General features: G+C 37.9%; 1 protein-coding gene across 1 annotated transcript in view; it reads right to left on the bottom strand.

The window, feature by feature from the left end:
- fgf11a (fibroblast growth factor 11a) overlaps positions 1-8,240 on the bottom strand; it is a 107,694-nt gene extending 99,454 nt beyond the window's left edge. Inside the window, exon 1 of the mRNA XM_055198715.2 lies at positions 6,622-8,240. Coding sequence (XP_055054690.1) covers positions 6,622-6,814 — 193 coding nt within the window. The 5' untranslated portion in view covers positions 6,815-8,240. The remainder of the gene's footprint in view (positions 1-6,621) is intronic.
- Between the last annotated feature and the right edge of the window lie 5,201 nt (positions 8,241-13,441).

The following is a 13,441-nucleotide window of genomic DNA, read 5'->3' as shown; positions in this document are numbered from 1 at the left end:
CTATTTATATGCTGGAACACATAGAAGGAAAATCATGCATTCTGTTATAAAAAAATATTTTATAAGAGACATTTAAAGGGGACATTTCACAAGACTTTTTTAAGATGTCAAGTAAATCTTTGGTGTCCCCATAGTACATATGTCAAGTTCTAGCTCAAAATACCATATACAGTAGATTAAAGCAATAAGCCCCGCGAAGCAGTGGGTTACCAGTGCATTTTATAACAACTAAGGGGCGTTGTTAGGCACGACGCGAGTGCCTAAAACCCCCTTAGCTGTTATAAAATGCACTGTAACACCACTGCTTCGCGGGGCTTATTGCTTTTATAAAACGGTTGCAGGATTTCATAAAATAAAACACAAATAAGTTGTAATTATAATAGTACAAATATTACTCTTCCGCCAAACAAAGTAGTTCCTCATAATCAAGTGTAGCTGCAACAGAGCGCAGTTCTCAAGCAACACAGACGCAGCAAAGACACAATGAAAAAATGATTGAAGACTGTGGTGTTTATTTTCATAAATCAACATTCATCTAATTTATACTTTAACATTTTTATCATGCAACTGTTGAAGTGATGATCAAATATGCTTGGAAGCATGCTTAACGTTAACTCTTTCCCGCGTTTCAACCAATCAGAATGAAGAACCAGAACGAGCCGTTTTATAAAATTTATTATAGCATGTTGAAATTGCCGTTTTGGGTGTGTCTTTTAAAATGCAAATGAGCTGATCTCTGCACTTAATGGCAGTGTTGTGGTTGGATAGTGCAGATTAAGGGGCAGTATTACCCCATTCTGACATCACAAGGGGAGCCAAATTTCAATGACCTATTTTTTAAAATGCATGCAGAGAATGGTTTACCAAAACAAAGTTACTAGGTTGATCTTTTTCACATTTTCTATGTTGATAGAAGCACTGGGGACCCAACTATAGCACTTAAACATGGAAAAAGTCAGATTTTAATTATATGTCCTGTTTAAGATTTATGTTTAAGAACTTATGTTTTTAGTGGGCATAAGTAAGACTCATACAATTGTCTGGAACAGCTCAGACGGTCACTCTGTAAACTCATCTGCTTGCTCTTTGTTACTGTGAAATATGAAATAAAATGCCACAGTATGCACAATGACTATTGATATACATCTACAGGCAAACAGATGCAACTTTAATGAAATTCAAGATGGAAAAGAACTTAAAAGATGTAACGCACATTAATGCCTAGACCACGACTATAGGCTGAAAAGAGTAAATATATCATGTCTTCAGGTGGAAAGACTAGTCAGATAGTCTCTAAAACAATGTTTTTTTTTTTTTTTTTTTTTTAGAATGCTGTCTAACAGCATCACCAGCGGATACAGTTTCAGAGGAAGGCAGCGTCTTTGATGTCTCTCTTGAGCTCATTGAGATCCAGAAGTATTGCATTGGTGTCAGGGGAAATATCATTACACTTCAAGTGTTTACACAGGATCTGGTGACTAATGATCCAAAAAGATGTGGTCATTAATAATAATGCAGCTAGTGACTATAAAAATGACGTAACATACACTTTTAACTGTATTAGGGAAATGTTATAAATGAGTACAAGTAAAACAAATATTTAAAATGTATAAACTTGATAGAGACTTTTATTTTGATAGATAGTAAATAATATTTAGAAATGTTATAGTTTTGGTTGCATGCTGATAATGTAAGTTAAAGGATTAGTAAATTTTCTTAAAAGAAAAATCCAGATAATTTACTCACCACCATGTCATCCAAAATGTTGATGTCTTTCTTTGTTCAGTCGAGAAGAAATTATGTTTTTTGAGGAAAACATTGCAGGATTTTCTAATTTTAACGGACTTTGATAGAGCCCAACATTTAATACTTAACTCAACACTTAACAGTTTTTTTCAACGGAGTTTCAAAGGACTATAAACAATCCCAAACGAGGCATAAGGGTCTTATCTAGCGAAACAATTGTCATTTTTGACAAGAAAAATGAAAAATATGTACTTTTAAACCACAACTTTTCGTCTAGTTCCGGTCCAGCGCGACCCACGTAAATGCGTAGTGACGTAGGGAGGTTACATATATAAAACGCACATTTGCGGACCATTTTAAACAATAAACTGCCACAAAGACATTAATTAGTATCAGTTGACATACAACAATGTAGGAACGGTCCTCTTTCAAGACGCTTGTAAACACTAGGGCGAAGTTTCGCGTTCGTCTTCTGTGACCTCTTGACGTCATGACGTATTGCGTGGGGTCAGCTTTAAAAGTCTATATTTGTTATTTTTATTATCAAAAATGACAATCGTTTTGCTAGATAAGACCCTTATGCCTCGTTTGGGATTGTTTATAGTCCTTTGAAACTCCGTTGAAAAAAACTGCTAAGTGTTGAGTTAAGTATTAAATGTTGGGCTCTATTAAAGTCCATTAAATTAGAAAAATCCTGCAATGTTTTCCTCAAAAAACATAATTTCTTCTCGACTGAACAAAGAAAGACATCAACATTTTGGATGACATGGTGGTGAGTAAATTATCTGGATTTTTCTTTTAAGAAAATTGACTAATCCTTTAAGTGTTGTTTTTAATTTCCACATGCTACTGAAACCTGTAAACATCAAATTAACCATCAAATTTTGCCTGTTTATGGCGTATATCTGCCTATAAAAACCCAACTAAAGTATTTTTCCATGAAATCATCCTACATAATGTAAAAAAAAACATCAAGTAAAATATAACCTTGATATTTTTAATATTGACAGAGTAAGTCTATGCCAAAAATTCAATGTGACATCAAACTTTGGTGCTTTTCATAATTAGATTATAGGACTTTGGCCTGGACTTCACAGACAGGGTCACTTTTCAGAAGTGACACTGATGCTACTGATATATAGTATGATAAATTGACAGGGAAAAAAGAAATAGGTTTAAAAAGGCCTTTACTTTCTAAATAAAAAAAGGAAAATTTACCTACACTCCATAAAGTACGCACTAAGCAGCTCTCTCTCTCTCTCTCTCTCTCTCTCTCTCTCTCTCTCTCTCTCTCTCTCTCTCTCTCTCTCTCTCTCTCTCTCTCTCTCTCTCTCTCTCTCTCTCTCTCTCAACAGTACTTTTGTGCTCACAAGCAAAACAGTCTCTCTGATCCTTTCCATCAAAAGGTAAGAAAGGCCCAGAACGTGCGCCCTACTGCAGCAGACTGAGCTATACATACAACCCAAAACTGACAGAAATCGTTTCTGCCCTCACTGCGCCAAATACCGCCAAGCGGCACCATTTTTCACCGAGGTAATTACAGCCTGGCGTGAGGCGCTTTGCGGCGGCAGATGCTGCGTTACGGGAATATGGTTTCCATGGCGATTACCATGATTAACTTGGGATACACGCGTCATAAATATCCAACTGCGGTGACATTCACACAGCTGGGCCTTAAGAGCAGGTGGGGTCCTAAGGAGAGTGGCTTTGTGAGAAACAGAATATGGGATCAAGTTTGGGTGTTTATACACAAATAAGGATTTATTACAAATATTCCGTCTTTATGTTTATCAAACCTAGTCCAAAAATCAATCCTACTAAAATAAAAAAGGCTTGTCTGTACTTTTAGATAAGCAACATAAGCACAAAGGCAAATATTCACAGGCAGTTCTTCAAACCATTACTATCTCTGTTTGAAATGAGCTTTTGGGAGTCTACTGTTCTATTTTAAAATTGCATTTAACATTCCTTCGGGCCACGGCAAGTAATTTGCATTAAAAAATAAAGTTTTTCTTTTTTTTGAATTACTCATTTACTGTGATGAAATATTTCTTTTAACAAACACCGGAGGGGTCATGAAATCATGTGCATGCTGCGATCTCCTGAACAAACTCAGATTTATTTTGTATTTCTTCACTTCGTCAATCTCTATGGCGCCCCCTGCTGTGAGGGGCAAAAACACTTGATTTTATATATATCAGCCAGCGCATGTTTCCACAACAAAATCTAATAAAATAATTTTCTACAAATTGTCAATTTGAGTGTTATCTTCACCTAAAAATATATATCTATATGAAAACCAGCTTTTAAAAAGCTCACTTAAAGGCGGCGTGCATCATTTTCGAAAAACACTTTGGAAAAGGAAGTCGGGCCGAGTACCAAAACATACTTGTAGCCAATCAGCAGTAAGATGCGTGTCTACTAACCGACATCGTTGCCTGGGTTGTGTATGTGTGGGGCGGGTTCAGATTCTATTGGGGTAGGGGCATGTTTGTTTGTGATTTCAAATGTCAACATCAGCTTTCAGAGATCATGCACCCCGCCTTTAACTGTACTTGATATTAAAAAATAATATTCAGAGAAAAATGTATGCCATTTGTTAGTTATAAGATTGTGGCTCTGTGACTCATACAAAACATTTGCTGGTTTTATAAAGGAAAAGTGGATCAAACAATAATGTACATTTTGGGCAGGACCATGTGTGCCCAACCGGTGGCAGATGTCTTCTTTATTTTTGTTATTACATTTAATGGTGCTAATTGTTCAAAGAATGACACATTTCCGCTTTAAAGGATTGATCAATTTTATTACAAAAAATCCAGATAATTCACTCACCACCATGTCATCCAAAATGTTGATGTCTTTCTTTGTTCAGTCGAGAAGAAATTATGTTTTTTGAGGAAAACATTCCAGGATTTTTCTCATTTTAATGGACTTTAATGGACCCCAACACGTAACAGTTTTGATGCAGTTTAAAATAGCAGTTTCAACAGAGTTTCAAAGGACTCTTAACGATCCCAAACGAGGCATAAGGATCTTATCTAGCAAATCGATTTTCATTTTTAACAAGAAAAATAAAAAAATATGCACTTTTTAACGACAACTACTCGTCTATCTCCGGTCCTGTGACGCGTCAGCGCGACCTCACGTAATTGCGTAATGCCGTGGAAATGTCACGTGTTACATATATGAAACGCACATTTGCGGACCATTTGAAACAATAGACTGACACAAAGTCATTAATTAGTATCATTCGACATACAACAATGTCGGAAAGGTCCCCCTTCTCCACAAATGTAAACACTGGGGCGTAGTTTTGATACGTCCTCTGTGACCTCTTGACGTGATGACATATTGTGTGAAGTCGAAGTTGGGGTTTAAAAGTGCAGATTTTTTATTTTTCTTGTCAAAAATGGCAATCGTTTCACTAGATAAGACCCTTATGCTTCGTTTGAGATCATTTAGAGTCCTTTGAAACTCTGTTGAAACTGTAATTTTAAACTGCATTAAAACTGTTAAATGTTGGGGTCCATAAAAGTGTATTAAAATGAGAAAAATCCTGGAATGTTTTCCTGAAAAAACACAATTTCTTCTCGACTGAACAAAGAAAGACATCAGCATTTTGGATGACATGGTGGTGAGTAAATTATCTGAATTTTTTTTAAAGAAAATATACAAATCCTTTAAACCCCCAACTGACTACATCTGAATGATTTGTTTAAATAAAACGTAGGTGTCAATTGGGTTTATTACATAAATATATGAAGAGTTTCGTTGCAAAACGAGATAAATCCATTTTTAACATTTTTGTCAAAACATGTTTATTATTATGTTATCATGTTATTATTTTGTTTTATGGTGCTACTTAGCCGTATTTTTTAAGTTATGAAGGTTTAAATCAAAACAAACCAACTGCAGTTGAATTGATATTAATTGGAATGCACAACCAAAAAACGAGATTTCTGAAAAAAAAACGGAGTTATCTCTTTTTGCAATGAAACTCTTGTATGACCTCCCCAAAAAGCACAAACACACGGTTGGGGAATGGAGGGGTGCGAGAGGGAGGAAAGACAGGAACAGTTAATTCCAAATGAGGCCATGACATTTCTTATGTGCGTGTAAAGGATCGCTGTGTGTACTGTATTAGGTTGTTCACGTGATCAGGCAATGTCAAAAGCAGTACTGAAACATACAGAGAAAAGATCATTTCTAAAAAGTGTAAGCAGGTCTTGATCCAAAATATACACAAGCTTTTCAGCAAGGACTAGACGATTATCAACCTTCAAAGACTTGATGTAACCACATACACTTACCACTGGACACAGTGGGAAAGTACATTCTTAAGTTATTAATATCAGGCAATATTTTATAAAGTAAAGATTTAATTAAGGATGTCTCTTCTCAAATAGCTCAGTTTATTCTATGCAATAAATCATTTTTTACTTCTATTTTATGTAACCCATAAACTCATTTGAAGTCCCATAACCGAGAACTCCTTTAAAACAATCAAACATAAGCATTCCAAGATGAAATCTGTAGACTGATCACATTTTCTGCAATGATTTTAAGGGAAAATTTGTCATCTTATGGAATTTAAAGCTAAACTATAACTAACCATAACTACAAAGCCAAAACATGAAATAAAACATATGCACACAGAATAATGTGTGATGCAGTTGTGACCCTGCTCATAAGGTAATATATCATAACTCAAAGAGATTATTTCCAATGTGTACATGCAATTTATACATCTTTTGTTAATGCAACTCACAACATTTTGATTCAACAAAACGTGGAAAGTGAGCAAAGTTTGAAACAAACTCTTTAAACATTTTGATGTTTTTTTTGTTTGTTTGTTTGTTTTGATGTACTCACCGGGTCTTTTCTCTAACTTTCTCCCTCTGGTGCCACAAAGCCGGACTTTGGAGATGAGTATTAGGATTTGTTTCTGGCAGAGTGACTTGTTGGTCTTGGGGCAGGGTTTCCGTTTGTTGGTAATCTGGCGGTTGGCCTGAGGGTCCTTGATTTCCCTTCGCTGCCGGATCAGCGAGCTGGCGAGGGCAGCCATTTTGCTGTTCCCCGCTCACCCGTGGGGCGCAGAGGGCGTCAGTGGGCCGCCCACCTGTTCGATCACCCAGGGCCACAGAGAAGAGGACCAGACTAGGGCAGACGTTGAGAGTGAAGGAGACTTTCCCACAATACCCAATGAGTGTCACAACTAAATAGGCAACCAAAGGGGTAAGGTTCAGGGAAAAGGGGGTGGGGCATAACCCTAGCGTTCAAAGTTCAAAAGAAACTTTATTTTTTGCCTATCAAACTAGTCCTGGCATGCAGAATTCCTGATATTGTTATTTCCGTCAATAACAGATCCCCTTGGTGAGATGTGTTCAGTGTTGCACAGCGTGTGAACTGGGAAAGTGGCGGTACATGATCCATGTAGCTGTAGTTGTATTTTGACAGATAATTGAAATCGTGCCACCATACTCTCTCTGTCAGTCGGTCTGTCTATATCACTCGTTCCTGCGATTGTGTTCAACCCCGTCAGGCACAAACCCTCGTGCCTCACTTCCTTTCACTCAGTTTTAGTTTTGGATTGACTGCCGATCCTCAAATATCGTGCAAGTTCAGAAAAAAGGCAGAGAACATCCAATCGTTACATCCTTGGATAAGTGACAAAAAACAGATCCTATGGACATAAACACTGATATCCGGAGACAGTCGTACTTGAACTCAGAAAATCCATTACCTGGTTTCAAGTGTCGCATCCATCAGACTGTGACCACAAATGCGAAGAAAGAAAGACAGAATGAGTACAAGTCAAAAACTGATGTGTTTGACCCTGGACCTCATGTCTGGGTCAGTAGATGATTTGACAGATGAATCTGGAAAGTTATCAGCCCTCCTGACATTCCCCTTTGCTCTTCTCCGCCAGCTCCTGTGTTTGTAATTTCCAGCGGCTTCCACGGATAGAGGTGACATTCATGAACGAGCGAGAGCAAGTAGAGAGACCAAGCAGGGGAGCATCAAACCTCCCTCCTGTAAGACATCCAGGCACTGAGAGAGCGCCGAGGAGCCCTTAGATCTGTGTCCTTCACACCAGCTGAGAGGAGAGGAGAGGAGGGAGGCAATAATGAAGAGATGATGCTCAGGATGGATGGTGCAGGCATCTGTCCGGTACAGACGCTTCTGGGTATCGATTAACTCCAGATGCTGCTTTTACCATGAAGGTCCCGTCTAAAGAACATCCCCAGGTGCCTTCAGATCCTGTGTTCCCGTGCTCAGCTTTAACCCAATTTTCCCGAATTTTGATCAGAGCGCACAGTGATGAAAGTATTCTTACTCCCACAAGCGTACGTATAAGAGTCTCTTTAGCAAGGCACCTCTGATTCCATACGAGGACTTGTGAGTGTGTGGATGAGAGTGATTGAGAAAGTGTGTGAACGAGTGACTGTGTGTCTGCTCTCCCTCCCCACTGGCAACATGCTTCGCTTTACTTCCTCTTTCTCTCTTTCTATCTCTTTGTAAACCCTCCCCTTACCTCTTTTCTGCCCTCCTTCTTTCCCTCCCTCTCTATCACTCAGATCCCTCCTTCTTTTCCGATCACTCAAAATCCCTCCTCTCGGTGTCCTCACACCCACCCCTCTCATTTCTGTATTCCCTCCCACTCGTCTGCTCTCTCTCTCTCTCTCTCTCTTTCTCTCTCTCTCTGTTGTTCTGCTTGGGAGCATTAAAAAATTAAACCTGCCTCATGCTGCCTTAAAGCGACAGATAGTGACAAAAAGGGAGTCAGACAGAGGTCCTTATTTGCTCTCTTTCCAACAGACACAAACAAACATCCCACGTGAATCAACACATTACAGACACGATTACAAGGTCTGTGAGCACAACTCAGATACAGTAAATGTAACACAAGATTGCACAGTTCAGCTGACAAATCAAAATCATGTGAAAGTCGATATGCTATAATTACTGCATTGTTACTATGTTATTACCTATTAATACAAATTACTTTTTGCTTGATATTACTTATTTATTTTAGTTATTACTGTGAATAAGAACTCTTATCTGTAATTTTTAATATCGTGATTTTCATCTCCATTCTTCTCCCTAAATCCATCACATTTATTTCTTTGAAAACATTCATGTCTGAGTTGATAAAAACAAAAATGATTCATCCAAGACAGGAAACCAGGGAAACTGACTTGCGTCAGCATCATTTCGCCGTATTTTATGGAGAAGACTGTTTTTAAGTCACCCTTTAAATCACACGCAGTGAATGCTGATTTAAATATCTTTTTCTCTTCTCCGTCTGAGTTCAGTGCCGAGACATTTAGCCAGCTGAGCAGCGCACAGGTTGAATAGGGCTCTGATCTTTTCACCGGCAGCTTAATTGAAATGAGTCTTATAATAAGGTTTTATAACCCACAGCAAGTTTGAATTAGTCATGGCCTGTGACGCCTCTATTTGCGTGTTGATCAGCCGCCAGCACAGTTATTGGTGCTATGGAAGATTTGTTTCTATACACTCAGTCAAAGCACTTTTTTAACAGAGTTACGAATAATATGACATCCAGTGGTGATACTAGACAGAGACATGTCCAGTAGGATGTCCAAATGTCTGGAAAATGCCAAAGACAAACAGAGGACTAAGGAATGACCACATATATAACATTATCTTTATTGTCAAAACCATTACAGTACATGTAATGTGACAATGTTGTTTAGTCTGTCAGATGAAATTATATACAACTGTAAAAGAAGAAACTCTTTAATTTCCTTCTTTTTGTCATTTAAAGCAGTGGTTGTCAAACTGCGGGCCGGGGCGCGAGTTGGTGCATGGGGGCCCCAGTTTTATGACATTTTATAAAATACATTAATTTATCATGAATTCTGTGTAATTGAACCTAAAAAAATAAGGCTACTAACCAAAAGCACTACTTTGTATAATTTAAAATGTTTTTATTTAAATGTTGAGTTTTATAACAGTTTTTTGTTATTAATTTTCTTTGGGGGGGTGCAAGGGAATGCGCCCCTCCAAGAGGGGCCGTACGCTGAAAAAGTTTGAGAACCACTGATTTAAAGGGGTGGTTCAATGGTATTTCATGCATTCTGACTTATTAACACAGTTATAGAGTTTTTCCTCAGGCTAAACGTAGGCAAAGTGTCAAAAAAACAGTTGGGCGTGTTACAGAGTATTTCTGTGCGAATGCACTTCGCCAGGGTTCGTACAAGTTTCGGAAAGTTTCTTTCGATTACGTGTCCAGCTGACATTTTAGGGGTTTCTATGCGCATCACTTCTTTTTATGGGCACTTCCCCCGGAAAACCCCGCCCACCCGTCAATCAACGGGAGACGCTAGAACTTGCAAACATCACATCACGTGACACAGCTTTGTTTAATTTCAAAACTCCAGCCTTGGGAAAACAATGGATTATTATCCGGGATAGCAGCGGAGTTTGATGTGTGTTTGATGCGCTGGGTCATGAGTTGAATTCGGTAAGTAAGACTTCTGTCTTATGTTGGAAATAAGCGTGTGCGTATTATATAAATGACACGAACATGTAGTGAATCATAAGTTATAAGTGTTGTATAGTGTTGCATGACTCGTACTCGCTCCTCCCGCGGTAGTAACTCCTCCTTCTTCATTTTTCGTACGTTATCAGAAATATTCGGTAAAGCGAATCTTTCTTTTATAAATCTGATTAAACTAAAGACTCTTCGGAGATATAAAGGATGTCATACTACTCTATAGGTACTCCAGATTAACATCAGAAATGCAGAAACAGCGTGTGTTGCGTGAGCTTTAAATCAGTCGTTTTCTTTATGTAATATAATAAGAAAAGGAAATAAATCTAGATGAAAACAGTCAATGAAGTCAATAGCAAGCACTTGTAATGTTGGGGAATACCAACATGTGTGGATGTGTACACTACAAAGTTACTGCTGCAGTCTTTGTGATGTCTTTGAGGAAATTCTGTGTGTTACTCAAGGGTAGATCATGAATGAGTATTTCCTTCTTGGCAAATGTGAACGCCTTAATTGCAATAGTGCATGTGTAGTGAAGGATGTAGATCGCTGGCAGCGAGTACAGACCTCTTCCATTTTAATCAGTCTGTTAAAACACAGCACTCAACTGCCACCATGTGAGTAACTACATGCCAATTTATTCTGGCTTCTAGCATTACACTCACATACACTGTAAGGAGCCGATCACACCAAACGCGTTTATGGCAGTTGCAGGCGCCTTTTTTCAATGATTTTCTATTGGCAGTGAGCGTTATGGACGCTGTTTATGCACAGCAAACGCTTCGCGTTTTTGCCGCCTGCCGCAGCACCCGTTTTTAAATAGCGCTGAGAGGAGAAAGCGCCAGACGTCATTGTCCAATCGAATGAGGGGAGAGGTGGGCCTTCCGTTGTGGTGACAGAAGTTTACAGTTGCTTGGATTAACCAGACTGGAGTCACTCACTCTTTCCTGTGTGTTTGTGCACCTCTCACCCTTAAACAAGGTCATAGCAAGTGCCCTCTTTCCTGCTAATATGACAGTTAACAGCAAAAGAGCGCTCACGCTTCAATATTTAAAAGTGATAAGTGAAAAGTTGGCCCTCTTAAAAGTGAAAGTTTAATCAAATTAAAAAATTACTTCAATTGATAACCTAAAAAAAATTTTTTTTCAACTTAAAATTTCACTTACATTTTGTAGGTATTACCAGTTTTATAAGCTGACCCAACTTTTTACATACTGTACATACATAGAAATATTCAAGCCTTATTCACTGCAGTTATTAAGCAAAAGGCTAAAAATAATACACCCCAAACCATAGACTGGACGTTGAAGCCAATTGAAGCCAAAAATGTCCGACCATGGGCGCTGCCATGTTACGTAAAAACGTCAGTTGCATGTGCAGAAGGAAGGCGGAAGTGGTATCAAGCTTCCACCCAAACGCTTGCGCGCCCAATTCAACCACGCCAATCATAACGACACACCCCGTTTCTATAGCATCAAATAACTGGCTAAAATAAAACTTGATGAACAAAAATGAACAATTGAACATATATCAGCGTGATAACAACTACCTTAAAGAACCAAAAGCATCTTTCTGAAAATTTTATTGGAAGTGTAAATTTTTTTTTATTTAGAGCCGAATCCCGTTCGTTTGCATGGACAGGGACGGGTTTATGACTTGTACTGCAGCCGCCACCAGGGGGCGATCAAAGAGCCAGCGTCTTCACTTTTCAAGATGTTTGAGGCACACCCGCTCCAAACACTCATAGAATGTTTTTTATAAAGTAACAGTAAAATTGTCTTTATTATTAAAATTGGTTTACCATAACTTAATGTAAAAATGAGTCAAAAGCAAGTATTTAATATAATTCATAGAGAAATCATATTTTACATTTGACACATAAGACAATAGTACAAAGCTAATAAAAGTAATTGGTTAATTTGGTTAATTAACATTATTCATCAGCATTGTCAACATGCTTTTTACAGTAAATCTCCTGCAACCACAGCTGTCAATTTTTATCGTAAATAAACAGGATGTTTTATTTTTTTATTTATACTGTGTATGTACACAGCTGCACGTAGTCTGTATTTGCTTTTCTGTCTCTGCCTCAGGATGCTCATCCTGAGGTAAGTAACAATTACGCCAGCTCCAGTCAGGATCCTGCCTCCGTCAGATGATCCAGCACATATGGAAAGGACTTCAGAGTATAAATGTATAATTTTTTATTTTCTAAATTGTTGTGTTTTATGCGTTAGTCTACATTGTGTTTTTTTTTGTAAAGCTGCTTTGCGGCAGTGTTAATTCTAAAAAGCGCTATAGAAATACATTTGAGTTGAATAGTCTGCATCTCTCTCTCTCTCCTCTCTCTCTCTCTCTCTCCTCTCTCTCTCTCAGACACATTGAAACTCATGTAACTTGTGTAAAGAGTAGATTTAAAGGTTTAAAGATCACAGACTGTCTCTCAGGGAGATTAGGGAGTCCACACTTCTCTGGGAAATCTTTTTAGAACATGCCAATATACTTCCCTGAAAGGGTTATCATTGCGTCTGGACAGAGTCTTCTCTAAATAAGACCTTAACTTAGAAACACAAATTTACTTCAGGAAAGTCTGAATTTTTAAAAAAAATCTGCCTTTACAATTCTATTCCAGGCATCATCATCAGGCTCATCAGGCTGTAATCTGTTCCTGATGGACTTGAAGGAAAGAAAAAAAAATGAATTGAAGAGAAAGAATGGAAGGTATCAAAAAAGTGCAAAAAAAAAGGAAGAGACTGCTGGATTGGGACAATTAGTGTCATTTTATAAGGAGTGGACTAAAGACTATAAAGAGAAAATACAGTTTTTCATTTCATTTTTCAGGAAACAGTTATTATGACATTGTTTAAACTGCACACAAATATGGATTTTATATTCAAATCTAAATCTTAAAAAATACTGTTCATACTTTTATTTCAAAAGTGATAAAATCTGATTTGTTTGTTCGGACAGTGTAGCAAGCCTAGTAATTACTTATGTTTCAACACCAAGAGACTTTCTTCTAAACCAACTCAAAGCAGCTGTCAGTGTTAAAGATGGAAGACAGATCAAGACAATATTGTACACACTGTATTGTAGCTTTTCCCAAAAGGCAAAAAAACTACTACCAGAAATTAGATCTGATCATTTAGACTGGGACACATTTCAAAAATC

This window comes from Misgurnus anguillicaudatus, chromosome 21 (genome assembly GCF_027580225.2).
Source record: "Misgurnus anguillicaudatus chromosome 21, ASM2758022v2, whole genome shotgun sequence".
Taxonomy (NCBI): Eukaryota; Metazoa; Chordata; class Actinopteri; order Cypriniformes; family Cobitidae; genus Misgurnus; species Misgurnus anguillicaudatus.
This window is presented reverse-complemented; position numbering and strand designations above follow the sequence as displayed.